This window comes from Euleptes europaea, chromosome 5, assembly GCF_029931775.1.
Source record: "Euleptes europaea isolate rEulEur1 chromosome 5, rEulEur1.hap1, whole genome shotgun sequence".
In the NCBI taxonomy this organism is placed as follows: Eukaryota; Metazoa; Chordata; class Lepidosauria; order Squamata; family Sphaerodactylidae; genus Euleptes; species Euleptes europaea.
In genome coordinates this window covers 76,832,493-76,852,490 of record NC_079316.1, presented here as the reverse complement: position 1 = coordinate 76,852,490, position 19,998 = coordinate 76,832,493, and the positions used below count along the sequence as shown (strand labels likewise).

Here is a 19,998-nt window from a genome sequence, read left to right as displayed (position 1 = left end):
GTTGACAAAGGACAGCGGGACATATAAAGGGCCCCATTGCCTTCAATAGCTTGGGGCCTCATCAAACCTAAATCCGGCCCTGGTCACTGGGTGTGTGTGTGGGGGGAGGTAGTTATGAATTTCCTGCATTGTGCAGGGGGTTGGACTAGATGACCCTGGTAGCCCCTTCCAACTCTTATGATTCTATGCCCACGCATGCCATTCTGAGCTCTGTGAAAGAAGGGGTGAGGGTTAAAAAGGTGTGGGATGGGTAGACCGATGGGATGAGGTGTGTGTGTGTAAAGTGCTATCACGTTGCAGCCGACTTATGGCGACCCCTTTTTGGGGTTTTCACAGCAACAGACGAACAGAGGTGGCTTGCCAGTGCCTTCCTCTGCACAGCAACCCTGGACTTCCTTGGTGGCCTCCCATCCAAATACTAACCAGGGCTGACCCTGCTTAGCTTCTGAGATCTGACGAGATCAGGCTAGCCTGGGCCATCCAGGTCAGGGCATGGGATGAGGACCAAGCTAAAAATCGGGAGACGTTTCCTGGTGCAACTTCACCACCCAGCGTGGTTTCAATCATGACACCTCTCAAGGGAAGTATGATGGGAAGAGCCGAAAGCATCCTAGAGGAGCGACGCCGATTAGTCACGGGTTAACGTGCCGGCAGCCGGGAGGCCCTAATTGCACATAAAGATTAACGAGGCCCCGCCCCCCCGGTCCCTCATCCAATCGCTGAGAAGCTCAGCCACACGCCGCGTTCCATGCAAAGGAGGTGCTGTTTTGCCACCCTCTCCAGCCAACCCGGAGCTCGCAGCCAAGCGTCGGGCTTGGTGGGCGTGGTCTCGAGCGCTGCAACCGCTGCACGGAGCCGCTGGTCAAAACCGCGTCGGCGGTCTCGGCTCCGGAGGCCATTTATTCATGGAAGGTTTTGCCTTGGATTTGCCACTCTTTAGATGCACTTTCCCCCCATCCATATTCTCAAAACTCAACAATAAGCCGCCATGCAGAGTTTTGAGAATTCAGATGGGGGAACTGTGCATCTATAGAGTGACAAATCCATGGCAAAGCCTTCCATGAACACAGCCCAATGCAAAACCTTCCATGAATAAATGGCCACAGCCCAATGCAAAACCTTCCATGAATAAATGGCCTCTTCTGGGATCTGCTTCCGAAGCACCGGATCCTTGCAAAAGATTCCCGCCGCCGGTTCGCGTTCTGCGGCAGGCCGGGTCCGCGCTCGCTCTCCTCTTCGCTCTGCAAGAGAAGGGGGCGTGGCGCGAGCCGAACCGGCAGCCAGTCCGGGCGCTCGTTTTCCCCCCCTCCCGCTGACGTCACAATGCTTAGCCGCGTTCCCTGGAACCCGCAGCGGCAACAATCACAATAACAGACGCGCTCGCGCCCTGGGGCCGATCAGCTGGGCGCGAGCGGCCGGAGCCAGCGTTAAGGAGCAGCTGCTGCTGTCGGCCGCGTCGGAGGGGGAGAGGAGGCGCCCAGCGACCTAAGAGGGACTCGAAAATAGAAACGCTGCTTCCCAGAAGCAATGTCATCGAGCGAGGCGCCCGGGGTGCAAGAGGAGAATCTGCAGGGTAGGAGATCTTCATGGTTTTCATGGGGTGGGGTGGGGTGGGGAATGGTTACCTTTTGGGGTCTCTTTATCGGGCCTCTGTTGCAGGACTGCTCGTTCAAACTCGCGCTTACCTTTGCTACTCAGCAACTGGGGCTGGAGATCGCTTTTGTTTTGCGCGCCTGAGGATCTTCCCAACCCAGGTCCTGTTGTTGTTGTTTTCCCCATTGGTGGTTACAGTTATAGCATTTCTGGAGAAAAGGCAGTGGTCGAAACTGAGTGGTGAGAGATCAGTTGCCACGTCTTCGATCCGCCACTGCTCGCCAGCAAGCACTCTAGGCCCTGGCTTCACTGGGCTATTAATAACCTGGATTTTCTAGGAATTGGAGAAACCTGGGTTTCTTCTGCCTTCCACGGACAGCGGACCATTACTGGGAAACTCAGCTCCAGTATGGAAATTAAAACGAACAACAACCCTTTGCCTGGAATTCGATGTACACAACAGGCAGCTCTGAGGGGCAATATTGTCATTTTCATAGTCGCTTGTGTTCCCCATCTGTGCCCATTAAACCTCCTGCCTATGTGAGTCATCAGGACTTGTGCAACAGTTCTGGTGGTAAACAATAACCCTTGTAACTACCCTGGGATTTATAACGGGGGTATACCAAAACCAAGGAAGTAGACTGCGGCATAAAAAGGGGACTTTCCTCATTCATTTAATGAGATGATTATCGGGTCTTCACAATCAGATAAATATGATTGTTACAACGTGGTATCCAGTGCTGTGGTTTCGCCCGATCGTGCCTGTCGATTTCAAGCTGGCTGTGCAGTGAGCAGTTCAGATTTGTTTCTGGTATTCTCGTGTTAGCAAAATGTTGATTTTTTGCGTTGAACCTGAAAGCACTTTAGTTACCCAATCTCTTGATGTTGCCAAAAGATAATATGTCTGCTTCATTTAGGTTCAGTGAACATACACAGGCTGAAAGACACATAGAGCTGTTAGATACAGACTGGGTTGGTTCATTACCATGTGACCTGTCTGAAGGGGTAATTGGAAGGTTTGGGGGTTTCTTTATTTCTGTTGCAATCTATACTGTTTTGCTCTTGATAACATATCTTCCGTAGTCTTGTTTGGACTATCATTTCACCCACCTACTACAGCATAAAAGATTCTCCAAGAAAAGTTTAAGGGAAGTGAAACAGGCTCAGTTAATCTTGTGATTATAATGCAGAACTTGTGAAATCGATTGCAACATTTGCAACCAGAGATCTCACCTCAGCTGCTTATTTTGTATTTGTTAACCTTGTCTCTTAAATGCAGAGAAGGACTGGCAGAATCCTAGCTAGGTGGAAACAAGAAAGACTTGGGAAATGCACCTAAGCTTGTAGCTTACATTCTTTGCTACTCTCCATTTCATATATTCAGTCTGACTTTTAGGTGGCTTCTCTCCCCCCCCCCCCCCCCGCAAGACAACTATGCCTTTAAATATCTGGCATATCTGAAGTATGGCAAGGGAGTCCTTTGGAGGGGGCAGTGATAGGGAAACTGGCAGCCCTCTCCTTCTGCCTGACAGGGCGGTGCTGCTGCTGCTTTGTGAATAGCCTCCCTTTCGGTTGTTTTGCAAGAGGCATTTCATAACTCTTGGAGACTTTTATTTCTCAAAGTGACGCAGAGGGACTCTTGGTATCTGGGGATATTTATTTATGCATTGTTTGATGACATATGTAACTTGTACACCGTGTATTATCGTGAATCTAGTAATGAAGGTGTCACAGGCTGCTTAACAAGATTTCTCTGGCTCTCTGTGTATCTGTCTTACATTTCCTTTCTCACCCTGTCTCCTCTCCTTGCTTACTTTCCTCTGGGTTTTTTTCTGCTGCTAAGCATCCTGGGAATTGTAGTTCCAAGAGCTGAGCCACAGAACCGAGAGAAGGAACATCCTTGTAAAAATGCTTGTTTAAGTGGAAGCAGGCACTTAGAGGGTGGTCTGTGAGCTAGCAAATGGGCTGCTTTGTTAAGCAAGCTTGTTCCTGGTTAAGTCATAAAGCAAAAGGTCCCAAGAGATACAATAAGTCATATTAGTAGCACTCTCTCCCCAGTGTAACTTTTCAAATAGCAACAGCTTGCGGTACAAAAGTTCAGTATTTTTCTTCTCCCACAGAAATGGAAGAGGCCATTACTCACTTGCATTAATTCAGTTCGGCATCGTTAAACTTCTAATTGCCTGTTGCCTCACAGTCGGGCTTAGCTAAGGGCTAAACCACAACCTGGCTGCAAAATGAATCAGGTCACTAGAAATGACTTTCCAAACTCCACTATCCCTCGGGTCAAAGTTTCTGATGCTGTCACTAATGGACATGAATGAGTTGGCACCCAAAACAGAAACTGCATGAAGCTGGCCAGGGCTTGTGGTGCTTAAAAAAGAAGGGAGGGGGATCTTGTTGAAAAAGTTTTCCCACCCAGGAAGCCCTTCCTTCTTGGCAATATTGACGGTACTGTGGCGTTAGATGGTTTGGCTCACCTGGATCACTTTTCTCTCCTGTATAGGGTTGCCAACCTCCAGGTACTAGCTGGAGATCTCTTGCTATTACAACTGATCTCCAGCCGATCGAGATCAGTTTGTTGTGACCCAATTATCCGTAGAGTCCAATGAAGACAATGGGGAGGAGGTTAGTATAAAAGAACAACAGCTCTTTATCTGGTCAAGCAGAGAACTGGGTGGACAGACCCAATAGACAAAGTGGGAAGCTGCCACCCTGAACAAAGGAAAAGGAAAGCTTTTATACTTTATTCAAAGAGGTATACTTTATTCCCATGTAAGGAGGTAGATTCATAGGCCATATAAGGCAGAACAGTGAATGCACTACCAAAGAATGCAGAGTAAGCAGAGCGCCTTGTGGCAAGCGCAGGCTGCACGGGGAGGTGCAGATGCGCAGACGCACAGAGAATAGGATCTCTATTCAGCTGAGATAACGGACTCAAGGCCAGGGGAGATTTTATCTATTTCACTGAGGGGCCCGCCAGGGGCATATGCGATGGTGGTACAATCGTATAATGGCGATTGTGTTCCAGGGGGATATTTACAGGCACAACAAGTTCACCAGAAGAAAACGGCTGCTTTGGCCATTGGACTCTATGGCATTGAAGTCCCTCCCCAAACTCTGTCCTCCTCAGGCTCTGCCCCAAAAACCTCCCACTGGTGGTGAAGAGGGACCTAGCAACCCTACTCCTGTATTCTTCCCTTTGGGAAAGGAAGCCAGGTAGACCGAGACCTCCATAGACCTAGATTGTATTTATTTATTTATTTGTGAGAGGGAACAGGATAAAACTTGAAAATATGTGGGTTGCTTTCTTTAAATCAGAAGATTTCTTTAAAAAAAATAGAAGTGACAAATGGTTGCTGCAGTTTGTGGTTTGGACCTTTTTGTCCCTTGCTGGTGACTGTTACCTTAGAGCATTCATAATAATTGATCCCAGTGCAAAAAAAGGATGATGGATTTGGTTGTACAATGGCTGTCTTTGTCTGTGATTTAATCTGTTTAGATGTGCTCTGGACTGCAACTGTCATCTCCCTCAAGGTACTAGTAAAAACAGCCCAGAAATCAAAAACAGAATGACACATCGCTAGTGCATTGGTGCTACAAGATAAGATCATTCAGAACTCCCAAATCTGTGAAACTATTTCGGTGATCAGATTCAGTGATGAGATTCTTCACACAACACATAGTTAAACTGTGGCGCTCCCTGCCCCAGGATGTGGTGATGGCTGCCAACTTGGAAGGCTTTAAGAGGGGAGTGGACATGTTCTTGGAGGAGAGGGCTATCCATGGCTACTAGTCAAAATGGATACTAGTCATGATGCATACCTATTCTCTCCAGGATCAGAGGAGCATGCCTATTCTATTAGGTGCCGTGGAACACAGGCAGGACAATGCTGCTGCAGTCATCTTGTTTGTGGGCTTCCTAGAGGCACCTGGTTGGCCACTGTGTGAACAGACCGCTGGACTTGATGGGCCTTGGTCTGATCCAGCATGGCTTTTCTTATCTTATGTACTTATTGCCATAAGCATTCCTATACAGAAGCACGTCATATGTTGGAAAAGAACCCACAAGTAAGGTCACCGCATGAAAATCCACACACATTTCTTCTCCTATATGCAAGCGCCTTCCCTATAGGAATGTTGTAATGTGTGAAAGTTTCCATCTTGGTTGGCCTCCTTCCCTCCCCCCTCTTTCCTCTTACCCTGGCTTTTTAGCTTATTAATGTTTGGCTGGCACCCATCGCTGTAACTTAATGATTAAGGGGTGCAGCCAGAATTTTAAAATTTTAAGATGTTGAGATTTTTACTATGGTTGTGATGTGAGCTTCCCCAAGCCCAGCATTGCCAGGGAGGGGTGGGATAGAACTCAAAAATAGGTTTTAACCAGACATAAAGGGCCACATCATTCCAGTTTACTATTAGAGCAGAGTTTTAATATTAACTTGCAATAAGCTATGTCCTCTGCATGCTCCCTTCCTGGAATGCAAGAAGGAAGCAGTTTAGCTGGGCTTCAGAAGAGAATGTCAAGAAAATTGATGTGTTCCTTTTTAACACCCAGTTTTGCTGCTTCTTCTTTTGTCTGGTTCCCCTGAAACCCATGCCGAGCAGGTTCCTGGGTGGAACTCCACTTCAGCAGCAACGGGAATGGTAACGCTGCTCCGCCAGCCGCCCAGGAGCAAGTCCCGGCTTCAATTTCCATTTACAATGGCGACATGGAGAAGATTCTTCTCGATGCCCAGCACGAGTCTGGAAGAAGCAGTTCGCGAGAGAGCTCGCACTGTGACAGGTACCTATCCCGACATAGACAGCAATGGACATTTTTTTGATTAATTTTTTATTGTTGATATTGTACTGAATTAGAGGGTGACGAACCGGTTAGATTATGCAGTTGGTCCCTTTTAAATCAACATGCTGTCTTTTTATGAGAACCAAAACCATCTTGTAACTCTTGACGACACGCTTCCACCACCAGCTTCATTCCTATTTCATATAAACCTGGTTGGAACTGGTGATAGAGGTGAGCAAAGCTCCTTTTTCTGCATGCTACTCTCTGAACAGAACTCCTTTAAGTCTACTGTTGGCTCCTCGTGATCTACTGCTGTTGAAGCTAAGCAGGTGTAGACTTGGTCAGTGCCTGAAAGGGAGAGTTGCTCTGAGACTTCTAAAGGAAGAACAGGTTATGAGTGTAATCTGTGTTATAATGCACTAAGTAAATTTGAGATGAGGATGCCTCCAGCGGCGATTGACTCTGTGGCCCCCATGGGGAGTTTGGCTGGCAGTCAGAACAGACTCTTGACTGTCCGTGGCTCAGCTGTTCGTATCTGGGTTTTTGCCCTAAAGAAGGGCACGTCAAACAGAAGAGTCCAGAAAAGGAGGGATAGAAGCGAGGGGGCAGTAATAATCAGCCAAATCTGGGGCTTGCAGAAACAAGAAATGGGCGCAGGCCTAATTTCACATACTGAACACAATTCCCTGCTTCCCCTAGTTTTCAAAGCTCATTAACCTTTCTTCATCAACTAGATGTGGACCAGAACGAATGAGCTTTGGGGTCCCATCCAGAGCAGCTCTGTGTAGTGGAGTGGGTGGTTTCCTAACTGACATACAAACCTGGTCCAGTTTCTGAAGAATGGAAATGAAGTCATTGTTGCTGTTAGCAGTACAATCGTAGCTTCAACTTAGTGAGTGCTCTAAACCAAAGCTTCTTAAACTGGGTTGCGAATGTGGGGGTCGTGAAAAATTTGGCAACAGTATAAATTTCTTTATGGTTGATTATCAGTAAATGTTTGATTTGATCTATTTTATATACCTATATATCCCCTCCTCGCTACTATATGGTAGATTCCATCATACTCCCCCTCCATGAGACGCTGTCCCTGCTCAAGTGTCTCCATAGAGACAGTTTCTCATATATTATTTCATTGTGTTTGGTATGCCTCTGAAAGAAAGTGGTTAATTGAACCTTTTTTACAGCGATTTAACCTAACCGGAAGCCCCATACATCAATCTGAGGGCTTTTTATTAAGAGGACATAAATGTGGAGGTCTCACGTTCAGTAGCAAAAATTTTGCTTATCGCATTTACCAAATGTAAGGCAATCACAAACGATCTAGATCCCCCATCGACTGATAGTCACTGAGACCTTTGATGTACAAACTCTATGTATGGACTCTAACTGTCCTATAGAATGACGGTTATAAATGTTCAGGATACTTGTTGTGGATTTTATATATTCCTTTTAATCTTAAATGTGTCTGTATTTGTATATATCCTGTCTGGTCGTTGGCCGTTTTAATAAACTGTCTATACCTATATATCTGGCGTCATGTAAAAATTTCTCGGATGGAAAGTGGTCGCGAGTGGAAAAAAGTTTTAAGAAGCCCTGCTCTAAACCCATCATTCCCCTGCATCAGGGAGTGTGATGTGGGCTGCATTACTCGTGCATGTGGAGGTAATTCTTTCCAATTTGCTTGGAGAGCAGGGCTGTTGGCCTGATCTACCAATACATCATGACAGGTCTTTCTCTTTAACCTTTTTTAAATTCTATTATTATTATAGAATGTGAATAAGAACTAAGGATAAAAGACAAATATAACCGAGATTTCTACAAATGGAATAGATGGACTCATGCCAAAGAATCTTTTAGAGATAACACAGTAAACATATAATAGGAAACATATCATTTCTTGGATAGCGTTAAAAAACCCAACAGTAAATACAAGAGTAATCATTCTTTGATAAGATAAGCAATTAGATTATACCAAACGTCTTTGACATTTTTGGTTAACTCCATGTATCTTTCTTTACAAAGCCCTCCTCGTTCCCAAACGCCTCAGGACATTCTCAGAGCTTCTGAGGTAGAGAGCCGTGGCAGTGGAGAAAAGAATAGTTCTCAGGTAAAAGTTACCTTCATTGGTTTATCCAGCGCAAAACACACATTTGCCTTCCTTTAAGGAAGCACTTCTATTCCAGGAATCACATAAGCACAAGATGTTGAGCTATACCAGTTCAGACCATTGGCCTGTCTAGATCAATATTACCCAATCTGACAGGCAGTAGTTTTCCAGGGCTTCAGAAAGAGGGAGGGCCTTCCATACCTCCTGCTAGCTGGAAATGTTGGGGGACTGAACCTGCGACCTCGTGGCTGCAGAGCATGCTCTCTAACAGCGAGCTTCAGCTCCTTCCACAGTTCCTCCAACTGCTTTGCGTAGCGCTATGTACTGACTGGGAAATGCAGTTCTTTCCTTAGCTGATGGGCTCATCTTAACTTGGAGTGCTGCTGGGAATGTCATGGTGAGTGTCACAGATAACTGTTTGATAGTCCTTGTACATTGAAGATGATTGAAACCCACGCCTCTGCCATTTTGTGATCCTTTTATAAAGGTTTTTTTAAAAAAATTCTTTTGAAGTTGTGTGATCCCTACACTTCAGCATTTGTAACACTTGAAAAGGGTGAGACTTCTGGGGCTGGATTGGGACGAGAATTAAAGTGACCGCTAAGTGGAAAGTTTGGTTGTTTTTTTTAAAAAAAATTGTCCAGATGTGTCCTCACATTTTCAAGAGGGGCTGAGAAAACTGTTTGGGAAGGCGAGTGCATTTCCAGTGAAGGATTGGTTTTAGAGAGCGACCCTAAACAAGTGTACTCAGAATCTTGATCGGGTCTATTCATTGGGGCTTACTCTGTGGAAATTGTTCTTAGGATTGCACTGCGAAGAATTTAATTCTTATAATAACTTTTAGAACTCTGCAAGCATTCATATGAATACAGTTATTCACAGTGATGTTGTCGCTGAATGCCCTGCTACCTTGTTGAGTGCCATTCAGCTTTGGGCCCTTCAATGCCCTCCAAGAGGTCGAGATACTCCGTGGCTGTCCCTGGTCCCCACCCAGTGGTGCACTATTCTCTGGGGGCCTGAGGAGAAGAAGAGTTGATTTTATATGCCGACTTTCTCTGCCTTTTAAAGAGAATCAAACCGGCTTACAACCCTTCCTCTCCCCACAACAGACACCTTGTGAGGTAGGTGAGACAGAGAGTTCTGAGAGAGCTGTGACTAGCCCAAGGTCTCCCAGCTGGCTTCATGTGTAGGAGTGGGGAAACCAATCCAGTTTGCCAGATTAGAGTCTGCCACTCATAACCACTACACCACACAGGTGTAGAGTAGCAATTAACCACTCTTCTGTTTCCTGTCCTTGTAGCAATTCAGAACAAATATAGGATTTTGTAGCCCCAATTCTCAGTAGTGTAGCCCCATAATGGAGTTCATTTCTCTAGAGATGACATTGTTTGGAGATTGACGTTTTGTCAGAGGGGATGGGCGCAAAATGATTAGACTACCACTAAACCAATGAAAGTTAATAGAATCCCTATGCAAGAGTCAGTTGTCATTTTAATCTTTTGTACTTGGGTAAATTTATAAAATACATGAGTGACCTGTAAAAGGTTCACCTGCTAGGTTGGATTCAGTGAATCATGAAGAAATCAATTGTGGCTCTTTCCCACCTTCTCTTTCCTCCAGTAGCCTAATACCCCTGACAAGCTGGTGCTGGAAGGCACATGGACAAAACATCATGAGAATTGTGCACTGCTGTGAGGAAGGGAATCCAGCAACTTTGTTCCCGTTTTCTTCTTGCACTGATGGGGCCTCTTGCATCAGTGAGACGTGTCACCCGATTCCACTCTTCCCAGAAGTCATATTTTGTTTTTGGAGCTCCCGTGATGCTGACCATCAGCTTTTTGGAGACCTCAGAAGACTCCTTGGGGGGAAGGGGTGGGATGGGAAAGATCCATGGTGTGATCTGTAGGATCCAACCTACCTCCAATGCAAATAGTAGTTATTTATCTGATTGACAGCTCGCCATGCAGATGCGTCCCTAAACAGACTTCAGTGCCATTTGGAGAATTGTACCCCTAGTTTATCCAGATGGATCTGCTGAGACTCCTCACAAGTCCTTGGGAAAAGATTCCCTCTGGTAGCCCCTTCTTGCACATTTAAAAGACAGATTGTTGGTGAGGGAACTCGTATGAGGGAGGGGAAGCCTTTTAGAAGAAGAGTTGGTTTTTTATATGCTGACTTTCTCTACCACTTAAGGAAGAATCAAACCAGCTTACAATCACCTTCCCTTCCCCACAACAGACACCTTGTGAGGTACGTGGGGCTGAGAGAGCTCTAAGAGAGCTGTGACTAGCCCAGGGTCACCCAGCTGGCTTCATGTGGAGTAGTGAGGAAACCCACCCGGTTCACCAGATTAGTGTCCACCGCTCATGTGGAGGAGTGAGGAATTGAACCGGTTCTACAGATTAGAGTCTGCCACTCCAAACCACCGCTCTTAACCGCTACACCATGCTGTCTGTCTGACATGCTGAGTCTTTTAAGGTCTCAGTAACTGTTTACTTCAGCATTTGCTTATCTGAAAACCATAGCTAGTAATCCCTTGCTGTGGGAGAGCACTCACAAAGATTTCAGGTCAAGGAGATGGTTAAAATGAGCAATTATGAATTCCTGGAAGGGCTTCTAGTTATTGTTGAAGCTCTGATATTGCGGACAACATGCTGGTGGGAGCATGAAAACATAATGAGGCAGGCAGGTTGTCTGGTTTCTTGCCCTCCCTTTGTGCTAATTGAGCTTGGGGAATTTTGTACCCCTGATCTTTCCCTTTTTGGTGGTCTTGGATTCAGAGGTTGAGTACCTGAAGTGTGAGATAAGGATTCCCCACTATTAACTACGGCACAGATTATGCTTGTCGATCTGTGCCTTAGATGCTGACATCCTCCCTCCTTTGAGTGCGGATATTTTAAACAGGTTCAATTAGTACTTTTTATCTGATAATAATTTTGGTGCCGTGTGATTATATCTCCTCTTAGTCTGAAGAAGATTTTCTGGAAAGACGGAAAGAAGTTGAACGACTTTTGAAGAAGAATTCCGACTGGATGTGGGATTGGTCCAGCAGGCCAGAGAACATTCCACCCAAGTAAGTCTGCAGAATGGTAAGCTGCAGTACTTCAGTCCAAGCTCTGCTCACGACCTGCGTTCGATCCCGAAGGTAGCCGGCTCAAGGTTGACTCAGCCTTCCATCCTTCCGAGGTCGGTAAAATGAGTACCCAGTTTGCTGGGGGTAAAGGGAAGATGACTGGGGAAGGCACTGGCAAACCACCCTGTAAACAAGGTCTGCCTAGGAAACGTTGGGATGTGACGTCACCCCATGGGTCAGGAAAGACCTGGTGTTTGCACAGGGGACCTTTACCTTTAAGTCTTACTAGGAACAATGAAAATTGGTTATGCAGATCTGTTATGAATTGGTTTCCACACATTTGCTGATATGGTTCTCTTTTCTTCTGATGCACCAGGGAGTTTCTCTTTAAACACCCTAAGCGCACTGCGACCCTCAGCATGAGAAACACAAGTGTGATGAAGAAAGGAGGCATATTTTCTGCAGAATTTTTGAAGGTCTTTCTGCCATCTCTGCTGCTTTCCCATATTCTTGCCATTGGACTAGGGTAAGAATTGACTGTGCCGAATCTACATTTTTTTGGAAGGGGCCAAAAGAACAAAATGATGCCCCCCCATATGTTATATATACATATTTTTCTTGATGTATGCGAATATAATCAACGTATATAATATAAATATATCATCAATAACTCTTTTAAACTATAGAACAAATTGTGTTGACGTCTATGAATTGTTAATGATGACACCTTTACATGATGACAGCGTGGGTGGGGACAACTGCCAATTGTCTTTCTAATAGAGCTGTGAGCTTTCCCAATGCAGACATAAGCAAACAAATGGGCGGTGCTATCTGTGGCTCCTCAGCCCTTTTATCTCTGAGAGAGTAAGCTACATAGAGTGGGCAGTAAACCGCCAGAGTAATCGTAGAGGATTTTTTCTTTTAAACACGTGAAAGCCCTAAAGTCCATTGAAATCAGTGAGATTTAGCTATATTTAGAATGAAGAAGAAGAGTTGGTTTTAATATGCTGACTTTTTCTACCACTTAAAGCAACATAATTCAGGCTTACAATCCCCTCCCCTCCCCCACCCTGTGAGGAAGATGGGGCTGAGAGAGTGTGACTAGCCCAAGGTCACCCAGCTGGCTTCGTGTGTAGGAGTGGGGAAACAAATCCAGTTCACCAGATTAGCATCCGCCGCTCATGTGTAGGAGTGGGGAATCAAATCCGGTTCTTCAGATCAGAGTCCACCGCTCCAAACCACCACTCTTAACTACTATACCATGCTGGTACCTTAAAAATTAATCCGCCCATTGCGGGAGGCATAAATACTGGGGGGAGTCCCAGCATGGTGTAGTGGTGAAAAAATAGCCTTGAAATATCAGAATAAGCACCGCACTTATTGTTTGTTGTTTGTGTGCCTAAAGGATTTATATTGGAAGACGATTGACGACCACGCCTTCCAGCAGCTCACTGTAAGAGCGGGAGGGGCTCTTGTCTCCTGCGCCACCGTGACAGCACCTGCCTAGGCATGCAAGCCCGTGAAGAAAAGGAACTCCTGAGTGTGCAATAGCGACCTGGTTCTGTACGTTTTCAGTTTTTATAAATGTTGTTCTCATGGTTCAATTGTAGATGGGGAGGATGGGAACCAAAGCCAAACTCTGTGTAAACCCCCCTTTTTTTGCTCGATTCGACAACACTCGTTTTAGATTCAGCATCTGAAGAGGTGCTGGAGAAATGAATTAATCCTTTTGTAAGCAGTGGTACTAGTGTGTTTCCGGGGTGGGGGGGAAGAATGTAACTTTCTTATATTCAAGGTAACATAGCTGTTCTTTCTACTGTGTGGCTGTTCTCTATACTGTGTGAAGGCTTCACCAGGATTGCTCTCGGTAGCACTGCGAGTAAAGGCTGGGACAGAATCAGATGTGACCTTGCCTTACATTTTTAAAGAGTAGACTCTTTTTTGCTTGATTTGAAGCAATTAAACCATTTGCTTTTAACCAAATAGTGAATTTTAAAACACTTTTAATACAGGTCTGTATGAATGTGATGGGATACTTCCCTTTCTCTTTAAATCACTGCTAATGTGCTCTTCAGCTGTTCATAACGATGTGCATAGGCATGACTTCAGTGTCGTAAGGCAGTTTATACTAATGCTGAATCGAAGATGGAAATGATGTCATGGAGTGGATATAGCTTGAAAGGAGTTGTGTTCGAGGAAACGCCGCTTTCCTGCTTCCTCCCTCCCACTGCAGCCTCCTGTGTTCCCTGAAATTCTGTTCCTGAGGCTCAGTGGATCCCAGAAGCAGCATGCAGGGCAAAATGGGGATCTGTGGTAGGAGGAGAAATGGGTGGAAGTCCCCCGTCCTTCCTCCAGTGACAAGTGTCCTTCTGCTGGCAGGACAGCCAGCTATTCTAATGGAATGGCAGTTAGGAGCCAACCCTATATTACCAGTCCAGATATTTAAGAAGAATGGGCATGGCTGGTCAGACCAATGGTCCATTCAAAGACTTTTTCTGACAAGCTCAGAAATTGGGCAAGTCGCGACAGCAGTTCCCAGCTATTTGTGCATCTGGTAATTGGAGAGAGACTGCTTCTTAACATGGCATTTCTGTTGCTATCGTGGCTACAGTGCCATTGATAAATCTGCCCTCTGTATATTTGTTTGAAGATATAGCAACAACAAAAAGGGGGAAAAAACCTTAACCCTAAAAAACTAGAATAAGGTACCCAAAAGGTAGGGGATCAACCCAAACAATGATCCATTTTTTCAATATATCTTGATGACTGAGTTCTGTGAAAGGAATACTTATATAGGAGTCTAAGATTATAAAGGCAACTCTGGATGAAATATATATAAACAAATTTTAGACTTTACAATTTACAATTGTCAGCTTACTTATTCTAAGGATTGCAATTTTCCTATACATTCATGCACTTTCAAAATGGCATAGAATTGTATTATTTAGACCACTGAAGAAGGCTTCACAGCCGAAACACATATGACCTGAGCTGTGATATTGCTTGGGTATATTGTCACACTGTTGTAATTTTGTGTTTTTATGTTTATTTGGCATGCTCAGCACAGATATGTAGAGGCTAGAACAGGGCTACATACACGTTATTTATATTAATTTTGTGTTTGTATTAAATTTATTATATGTTATTCACAGAATCACTTGTATCAATATTAGCCCATGATTTCATGTTGATTCCTTACATTTTGGGTATCTTATTTGTTTGAAGACACAGTTGCTTGAGAATATCCCGAAGGGCCAAGTGCAGATTTGGTGATAGATGGCTTTATCAGAAAACGAAATAAAATTTCACCACCCGCTCTGCACATTCTAACCTACACATTATAATACCATAGCACACACATCTGCAAATCCAACATTTTGCTTTTTTTTCATAAGGGCCTGCCGGACTGATGCCCTGCTAAGTGTTTTCCATTGAGGTTCAGTGGGACTCGTTGCTGGGTAATGGTGCATAAGACTGCAGCCTTGATTTTAGACTGGAGAAGAGTAAAGGCTTCCCCTCCCCTGTCACAACTTCAGCCTTAAGTGACCTCAAATAATTGCTTCCTGGTTAGAAAGAACAGTGGAGTACTGCCTGACATCCACCCACATTAGTGTTGTGTACTTATGATCATATCCATCTGAAAACAAGTTTGCTTTTCTCATTGGCTTTGGCCTTATCGTTGGTCAAACACTTTTTTTGTTTTGTTTTTGTCCTTCTGGAACAGGACTGAAATTAATATAGCTGCGTTACTGTGTACAGTGTACATCTCATACCATCCAGCTGTGTAAGCGGTTTGCATAACAGGGCGCCACCTACTAAGATTTTCCCTCTTTAGGGTATTAATTGAAAGGGTAGGTTGGGGAGCAGGGTAGAACCTTAGCTTTATAGCATAGCATCCTCTCTGCATGCAGAAAGTCCCAGGTTCATTTCCGAGTAGCTCCAGTTTAATGACACGGATAGTAGGGAACATGAAAGACCTCTGTCTGAGAACATGGAGAGCTGCTGCCAGTCACGGTAGACCAGGGGTGTGAAACATAAGGCCCGTTGGCCGAATCTAGCCTGCGAGCCAAACCATGGCATCCACCCCACCCCGGCGAGACATGGCTCGACCTGACCAAGTGACATTTTTGTCATATCTGGCCCTCTTAACATATGAGTTTGGCACCCCTGGGGTAGATCATACTGACTTTGATAGAGCATCTTCATGTGAGGGAAGAGGCTTCAATTTGTATATGAAGATTTTTGGTGGGAAAGAATTTCTCTATCTCCTTTGCAGGAAAGAACAGTTACGTGAGTGTAAAAGGTTACACAGAGAGCTTTCCTCTGCAGAGAAGGGAGTGTGCCGAACTGCTCATGCAGAGCTTCACAAATGCATGGTTGTCTGTGCGGATTCCTAGCATAGTTTTTGCTGGGATCCAACGACACACACCACTAGTTCATGGGGTTGGATCTAGTGTTGTCTTCTGCTGAAGGGAGGGATTTTTGCCCGCAGGACACAACATGTTGGCCTCCTATGTTGTACTACAGCCTGAATGATCCCCCCCAAAGGTGCTTCTGGGGGACAGGCTACCTACAGGGAATAGCTTGAGCAAAAAAGGAATTTGCGCTGGTTGGGATGGAGTGGGAAATGGGCAGATTCCATTAGCAGAAGTCCACTGCTAAGCCAGTTCATGAATTACAATCTTTGAGTGAATGGGTGGCTGAAGAAAAACGCTCCGTGTGTTTAGTTGTTGTCACTGACAGTTTTATGTACATCTGAAGAGATAATTTGATCTGTTCTGAATTGTCTGTAGTCCACAAGACAATATCCTTGAATCTGGCTTTTCCTCCATCAGCCACAGAGTTGTAAATACATACTGCATTTTATGTAACCGTTTGTACCACCAACTTTAAAAAAATTGTGTTAGAATAGTATTACATCAAGGAAAATGAAAAAAAAAACATCAGGAGCTTGATCTTCTTGATCTTCATAAAGATGACAAGCTGTGAAGTACTTTCTTACTCATTGAATGTATACGGCAAGTGAATTATACGAAGATAATAAAATGAGTAAACATCTCATGCTTCTTTTAAATTGAACGGAAGTGGAGAAATATGTGAATCATTTAAAAATGCTGTAGTGGGGTCATACTACTGTGGAATATGTTTGAGGGTGAAGGGCGTTGACTGGGCCAGGTGCAAGACTGGTGTACAGAACAGACCCCTTTGGTGAAACATCTCAAATTATGCCATCCCACTCCTGTTATAAGCAGGTATCAGTACCAAAATTCACAAGCTGTGGGGAAAAGATCTGCATGCATTTATGCTCTCCTCTATCCTACCATACTTTAAAATGGCCAGAACACCATTAAGAAAAATTGTTCTAATGGTAAATCAAAATACTGGACTATACATTTCCCACTGCTGTATATGAATCACAAAGTACATGCAATCTACATTTATCAAACTGGAATCGTTACCCTGAGTAGGATCTTTTTAGCCAGATTTTATGGGGATAAATTCCTTTGAGAAACTCTGAATAAAGAATTGTTTGTTTCCAAAACAAAAGTTTTTATGGTAAAAATAGTTTAAGCACACACACAGCAAAATCATACACCCTAATCACACAAGACTTAAGAAAATAACAGGGAAGGGTGGTAAGGATATGAGTATTGAGGTGATATTTACCAGTCCAGAAAGAGATATCCATTGAAAGCAGCACTATGGAGAGAAATGAACCAGCATCTCTCAGAAATAAAAGGACCTTACCTGAAAATAAGGGGTTGGTGTCGGATCTAGAAACATGCAAACTATGAATGGCACAAGGGCCAATATTTGTAGTAAAAAATGAGCCCTGAGGCTTCATGAAGTAACTGGCAAACAAAAGGTTTGCTAAGGACAAAGATCTAATTGCTTCTCCGATAGCCTGGACAAAGGTTGTGATGGGTATGAGGTCCTGTCAGGATGTAGCAGAATTATCTGTGATTGCTAAGTGAAGATGTGAAATGTGTCTGAGATGTTTCCCATGAAGGGTATGAATGATACAGGAGATGGCTGACTTAATCTCTTCTGCATTGATGGCTAAGGCTTGATGGTGAATCAGATATGCTAAAGGATTAGTCATACCTTTCTGAATAGCCCGATTGCTGATGGGATTAAAGGTTCTTCATATCAGTTCTAGGTGTGTGCATCCCTTAGAATGTGAGGGAGGCTGCTTACTCCCTATTCTCAGCCTTTCACACCTCAAGGACAGGGGAAATGCAAAGGACCCGTTGCTGCCTGACAGCTTCCAAGGTTTCACACAGGTCACAAAGATGGAGTTCATCATTCCCTGAAAATATGGTTCACCTTTTACGATCTTCAATGAGGATTGGTCCTTAGTGTTTTAAGAACGCAAATAGTAAATGCTCACCTCCCTTCTCCCAGATACCCTTCAACAGAACTTTCCCCTTGCCAGACCATTTCCGCTGGTTAGAAATTCCTAAGTTCAGATGAGCTTTCTTATTGGCGAGATGTAATGCCCTAAGCTGAGACACAAGAGCGATACAATAAAATTACTGCAGAACGAAAATGCCCATTTTGTCCGGATCAAATAGACTCCCTAGCCCACATTGTTTTAGCATGTCCACAAATTAATATTGCACGAAATAAATATATCACTCCCTGTATAAAACAGCTAAAGATACTTTCTGAGAAGCGGATACTGCATTGTGTGTGTAAAGTGCCGTCAAGTCGCAGCCGACTTATGGCGACCCCTTTTGGGGTTTTCATGGCAGCTAAAGATACTTTCTGAGAAGCGGATACTGCATTATCTGCTGTCAAATAGATCGGTCAATTGTGTGAGAGATGTGGCAACTTTTCTCTTTATAGTGTCAAGGAAAAATTAAATTTCATTTCCCCTTTTTAAAGTGTGAAGCGGTTGATGGATAGCCAGTGGCTGTTAAATCTAGGGAAAGGAAAGGTTCACCTTTATGAAGAAGTGCCCTGTATAGGTAGCCCTATACACCTCGATGGTGTACCAGGTTGCTGGGGCAGTTGGGGGCCAACAGACTGAGTGGTATTCTCGAGGCCTGATCATAAATCATGTGAAGCTAGCAATAGAGGTTCCTCATATGACTTTAGATAGGGTCAGCATCTGCTGACACAAGAGGAAGGATCCCAGTTGACACCTCACAAGGCTATGATGGGATCACAGAGGCTGCATGAACTAAGGCAACACAGGACTCAGCACCAGGGAGGAAGATGGGGGAGATTGTCTCTTGGCCCTCTTGCGGCCTTAAAAAAAACAACTGGTAGAACCCAACTAGTGTTATGGAACCAAGAATTGTGCCAGCCTAGCAGAAGTCAACAGTGTACATAAATGCTTATATTCCCCCATTCCCCCCCGCCTTTGCCTAACTCGATTGAAACGTCCTGAGCAGAGTACAGTAACTGTACAGTAACAGAGTACAGATCACTTGTGGTCAAGCAGGACAACTGCCATGCATTCAACAACATGGTCACAGCTATTCACACATGTATGCCAATTCTGAACAATGTAGGTCACCTTCTGCCTAAGTCAGATCTGCAGAATTCATGACTAGGCTAGCTTGGGTGCTCTTCATCCAGACTAATTTATTGCAAGCATCAGTGAAGGCAAGATGCACTGGCTGGTACACACCAGGTTTAGGAATTCAAAGATCAAGATAGCTTTCAAGAATCACTAAATGAAGAAGAGTTGGTTTTTATACGCCGACTTTCTCTACCACTTAAGGAAGAATCAAACTGGCTTACAATCACCTCCTCTTCCCCTCCCCACAACAGACACCCTGTGAGGTAGGTAAGGCTGAGAGAGCTCTAAGAGAGCTGTGACTAGCCCAAAATCACCCAGCTGGCTTCATGTGAAGGAGTGGGGAAACAAATCGAGTTCACCAGATTAGCACCCACTGCTCATGTAGAGGAGTGGGGAATCAAACCTGGTTCTCCAGATCAGTCCACCACTCCAAACTGGTAAATATTAATATGGAGACAATGGTAACACTGTGCTGTATACAATCCCACCTATTTTTCCATGCACTTTCTTTATAACTAGATGCTGAAAACCAAAATAATAAAAACCTAGTTTTGAATCAAGCTTTACCATAGTCAGACTCTACAATCTAGCCATTACATACAAAAACTATATTGCAGGGGTGGGATTACATGAAAGCGACAACTCCATAGCCTCTATTACATCGGTAGCAGGAATAAACAAAATCTTCATGACTACTGCACACATTGAGCATTAATTTGCTGAGTTTTAGGGACCAATTAAAGGTCCCGGTACTTACTTTTAAAACCCCAAACAGCTTAGGTCCCCCACAAGTATCTTATTGACATATCCTGCCCACAAAATAGGTTTTCCAGCCATTACTCTGTTATGAAGCTCCCTTTACTGGAGGTGAGGTTGACACCATTCTTTCAAAACGTGATGAAACATTC

At 44.4% G+C, this 19,998-nt stretch overlaps 1 protein-coding gene across 1 annotated transcript; it reads left to right on the top strand.

The window, feature by feature from the left end:
- Positions 1 to 1,475: 1,475 nt before the first annotated feature.
- On the top strand, positions 1,476 to 13,027 carry BNIP3 (BCL2 interacting protein 3). The gene is made up of 6 exons (XM_056849981.1): positions 1,476 to 1,573; positions 6,202 to 6,379; positions 8,402 to 8,486; positions 11,453 to 11,559; positions 11,936 to 12,085; positions 12,965 to 13,027. Exons 1-6 carry the CDS (start codon positions 1,528 to 1,530, stop codon positions 13,014 to 13,016), a joined length of 618 nt encoding a protein of 205 aa, XP_056705959.1. The 5' UTR covers positions 1,476 to 1,527; the 3' UTR covers positions 13,017 to 13,027.
- Positions 13,028 to 19,998: the final 6,971 nt, after the last annotated feature.

What these genes read in the sequence shown, in the direction of transcription:
- BNIP3 (XM_056849981.1), top strand. Translation starts at nt 1,528, where the DNA reads ATGTCATCGAGCGAGGCGCCCGGGGTGCAAGAGGAGAATCTGCAGG. An exon ending in GCAAGAGGAGAATCTGCAGG is followed by an intron (nt 1,574 to 6,201) that starts GTAGGAGATCTT and finishes CATGCCGAGCAG; the next exon opens with GTTCCTGGGTGGAACTCCAC. An exon ending in CCAGAGAACATTCCACCCAA is followed by an intron (nt 11,560 to 11,935) that starts GTAAGTCTGCAG and finishes CTGATGCACCAG; the next exon opens with GGAGTTTCTCTTTAAACACC.